This window comes from Penaeus vannamei, chromosome 12 (assembly GCF_042767895.1).
Source record: "Penaeus vannamei isolate JL-2024 chromosome 12, ASM4276789v1, whole genome shotgun sequence".
Taxonomy (NCBI): Eukaryota; Metazoa; Arthropoda; class Malacostraca; order Decapoda; family Penaeidae; genus Penaeus; species Penaeus vannamei.
In genome coordinates, this window is record NC_091560.1 from 44,234,291 (window position 1) to 44,239,290 (window position 5,000).

At 35.0% G+C, this 5,000-nt stretch overlaps 1 protein-coding gene across 3 annotated transcripts in view; it reads right to left on the minus strand.

The window, feature by feature from the left end:
- Positions 1-1,113: 1,113 nt before the first annotated feature.
- LOC113817866 (receptor-type tyrosine-protein phosphatase T) overlaps positions 1,114-5,000 on the minus strand; it is a 46,684-nt gene continuing 42,797 nt past the window's right edge. For all 3 annotated transcript variants that reach the window (XM_070128356.1, XM_070128355.1, XM_070128357.1), the window contains 4 exons: positions 4,621-4,746; positions 3,956-4,107; positions 3,319-3,454; positions 1,114-2,778 (listed from right to left, as the gene is read on the minus strand). In XM_070128356.1, the coding sequence (XP_069984457.1) occupies positions 2,704-2,778; positions 3,319-3,454; positions 3,956-4,107; positions 4,621-4,746 (489 nt within the window). In that variant the 3' untranslated portion in view covers positions 1,114-2,703. The remainder of the gene's footprint in view (positions 2,779-3,318; positions 3,455-3,955; positions 4,108-4,620; positions 4,747-5,000) is intronic.

Genomic DNA, 5,000 nt, shown 5'->3' on the forward strand with positions numbered 1-5,000 from the left:
CCGTAAGATCGCTCGTAAGTTAAGGCGCCTTAATTAAGGAGACACGGCGCCTTAACGCGTTCGAGAATCCTGACCTCGAGGAAACCCACTTTTTTAAGAGGGACTTGTTCTTGATCCACACAGTCAGACAAGAACAGACAGAGGTGGAGACACGAGCAAAGACAGACGGTCTATCTCGCCACGACACTCACGGAGATGGGCTCACGCAAATAACTTTCCTTGAAGTATAAGAAGCACAAAAGCTAAAATTGTTATATTTGCCTGTACTAAAACCATTCCCTTTCTCATTAACGATTAATGATAATTATGACAATGGTATTATGAAAAAAAGATGACAAAAATAATAGCGATGATTTTATATATGTTTTGATAATGATATTGCTAACAGTATGATAATAATAATCATAGTAATAGTAACAATAATGATCAACAAAAACAATAATGATAATGATCATAGTAATAAACAAAAAATGAAAAGAGGATAATACTGATACTTCTATTACTACAACTACTACTAATAACAATAACGTTATCAACAAAAACAATGCTGATAATAATGATCATAGTAACTGTAATAATAATAATGATAATGTCAATAATAATGATAAAAATAATGACTATGATAGCTATATTGATGATGATGATAATGAAAATAGTATTGGTAATAACGATAATGTTATTCAAAGGAAAGGCAGTAATGATTATAATGATAATAACAATAGTATTAATAATAACAACCCGGAGACTGAGGTCCCTTAGCCATCGCCTTAATTGATTTTGCATATTCTTTTCTTCACCCTCTTTCCTTTTCCTCCTCTTCTTCTGTCCACTTGCTAAACTGCGTGAAAAAGTGTTGAAAGAATGAAAGCCTGACTTGATGTCAAGTCTAAACCTACAGTGCTCTACAACCTTTGAAATCTAACATATCTAACACACACACACACACACACACACATACACACACACACACATATATATATATATGTGTGTGTATGTATATATGTATATATATACATATACACACGCACACACACAAATATAAATACACATATATATGTTACAAAGTGCAAATCAATTCAGTAATAACGGTATAGGCTATCGAATTCAACAACCGTAAGTCTGTATGTTTATTCAACTTGCAGAATCACGTGGTATAAAACAGTGCGTTTACGTAATGTCATGACAGAAATCAAGAGTCGCCGAGGGATAACAAAGGCTGGTTTGTGAATATCCTTCCTTCCTTCGTTAGACGCACCTGAGTCTGCCGTATTCAGAATATCCATCACACAATCCACGTGATCGAATCTGTACAATCACATGGGTCATATATATCTATATTTAGTGTAGAATCATGTGTAAATACAGACAAGAAGGTGAATAATTCGCTTCAGCTTCTGATCAATACAGAAACGTTTGTTGATTTGGAATGCTTATTGCACTTCTTATAATATGCAATCCATTCTCCTTTATATCATTAGATTCGTTACAATCAACTCTTTATATGCCAAAAAGTAAATTATTTCAAGGTTCAACAACACAGTAATTAAGAGAACTATATAAAAACTATATAATGCTAAGAAGATACATTTCTTAAGTACAGTATTCACTTTTGGTATCATATATACATATATATTTCATATATTACTTATAACAACTCATGGAGGAAATTTAAATACTACAACATACTTACTTATATACCATGCATACAGCCTATCTGCACTGGCTTGTTAAGAGAATGAAGTATGGAAATAGTACGTATAATATGTGAGATACATACAACTACAAGTTAAACGAAAGGGAAGTAACAGAAAAGTAAGAAAGAACTTACAGAAGGAGTTTGATCCTATTTAGTCAAAGTTATTGTAATAAAAGATCTAAAATTTGTGTGGTGTAAATATTCATAATCATTGTCCATTACATACATACAAACTTTGCAAGAAATGTAATCACTTAAGCATAAATACATATATACATACATATATATATATATATATATATATATATATATATATATATATATATATATATATATATATATATATATATATATATATATATATATAACCACACCATACATGTAAAAAAAAACACAAACACACATAAACAGATGTGTAAATACATATAGATAGAGAGGTTGAGAGATACAGTTATAAATATCTGATGCAAAATAACATACACGAATATCCCTTTTTGGAAAATAAAAGCTTTTCTAGCCTGAGTTCCATCACTAGTCATTTAATAATTTCTTTATCTATTTATTCATCTGTCTCTCTATCCATCTTTGCATCTATCTGTGGATGTTGGTGAAGACAAATACTAATATCACTACTGATTCATGTAGCATACCATTACCTTATGATACACTCAAATTCAGAGACATTTCCGGCACCTTATATACAGAGAGCTGCATCAGGACCACGCGCCCTTCAGCCAATCATCGTCAAGCTGTCTTGTTCCGCAGCCAATCACCGTTGAGCTGTCTTGTTCCGCAGCCAATCACCGTTGAGCTGTCTTGTTCCGCAGCCAATCACCGTCGAGCTGTCTTGTTCCGCAGCCAATCACCGTTGAGCTGCTTCGCGTCGCAGCCAATCAGAGCAATGGTGGCGCCGGACCTCCACCAGAAGAAGAGTCCGCAGTATCTCTTGAATATGAGCGACTATATATACATGTGGATTATATATGTGCTCTAACGTCAATTTCAATTCAGTTAAAATTTCCGTAAGTGTTATAGGCTTCTAGATATGTCGCTGCTGCTTCATAAAGGAGGTCATATTGATCCTGAGAAGAAAGAAAAAACAGGAATAATAAGAGATGATATAGATGCTATATGTTTCTACACAAAATGTATAAGTATACTATTGTGTCATGTGGCACCTTCTCAATATCAAGAACTGGGAGATTAAATGAAAATAAGTTTGAATTCATTGTGTGTTGTGTTATAGAAAAGAACCCAAAAATAAAGCAATATATTAATCAAGTGGTATACCTTCTGATTAAATATAAAACACAAACGCATACACAGTAATAAATAAAAACAAAACAAGAAGACCAGAAAGAAACACAAACAATATTCAGCATCAATGAAACGCCAAGAAAGTCACGGCTTAAAAGGAAAAAAAAAAATGGAAAACAAACACTACCATAAAACAAAACAAAATAAAAACAAATACGAAAAAAGGAGCAAGTAAGCCCTCTCCCTAAAACACGCAAAAACAAACAAACAAAAAAATATCAGCAAAACCTAAATACCAAGTAAGTCATAACTGGAAAAACGATGAAAAATATAATGATACAGATTAAAGAAAACAAAAAACTTACAACACTGGTAATGAACTGTGGCCGAGCGTAGATGATTTCTTGAACTGATCGATAAACATCAACTTCTTGAAAGAGTTTAATTCTTTCTACCAAGATAAGGAGAGCCATCATGACCCCTGTTGCTGTCACGCCATCTCTGTCAAAAAGATAAATATGAAAAAGGGAACGAGAGAAAGAGAGAAAGAAAATGAACGATTGACTATCGTGAGAGAAAATGGATTTTTGGAGCTATGACTGTGTTAAAATGACCAACGTAATGTAATATTCTGAAATATGCCTGTATTATAGGGTGTATACAAAATACATTTAGCTCTAGAACTACGGCTGCATCAGAATAATGAAAACAATTTATATATATATTTCTATAATTTTGACATTTTTATCTCTAAATTATGATGATCAAAATAATAAACAGACTCTTTCCTTCTGGAGTCAGAAAAATAACGAAATTATGGGTTCTTGCCAAATAAGGCCATAGTACACACACACACACAATATATATATATATATATATATATATATATATATATATATATATATATATATATATATATATATATATATATACAAACATCACTCCACATCTCTCTCGAATCAACCGATTCCAAAATCCCAGCAGGGAACACCGAGACATTACCTGCACGTTATAAGACTGCTGGAAGTGGGGTCGTTGAGGGATTCCGCTCGTTCCAGCACCGCCAAGAGAGGCTCCACTGAGGATGGGAGGTCCTGGTCGTGCGGCCAGCCGTTCATTACGATCAGAACGCACATGTGGGGGGATGCCATTCGCTGGTGGAGGGGGATATGTATATTTACATGTACACACACACAGAAAGAGACACACACACAGAGAAAGAGACACACACACAGAGAAAGAGACACACACAGAAAGACACACACGCACAGAAAGAGACACACACACACAGAAAGAGACACACACACACAGAAAGAGACACACACACACAGAAAGACACACACGCACAGAAAGAGAGAGACACACACACACACAGAAAGACATACACACACACAGAAAGAAACACACACACACACACAGAAAGACACACACACAGAAAGAGATACACACACACAGAAAGACACACACACACACACACACACACACACACTCAGAAAGAAACACACACACACACAGAAAGACACACACACACACACACACACACACACACACACACACACACACACACACACACACACACACAAACACACTCATATACATTTATACATACAGCTTCAACAATGTCACATATAGATGCACATGTAGCTAAGTTTGTGCCACAAACTTACTGATCCTTGAACGGCAATTTCTATGTAGTACTCTACAAAATTCTGATACGACTGAAGGCCTGTAAGAGTAAGCAGGAACTGGCCGACCTGTTGCCTCTCGAGTGCTGGGATGACCGACGGGTATTCCTGGGAAGGGAAAAGAATCCTGTATGAGAAGTTGGACGCATATGTATCTAGTGCATCTACTTCACGAGAAAATACCCTTACATGCACACAGATTTTCGTATACATGGCCCAGCGCACATTTGGGACTTTGCACACTAAATCAATGAGCTATGTAACCTCATATATCTATCTATCTATCTAATATATATGAACACACACACACACACACACACACACACACACACACACACACATATATATATATATATATATAT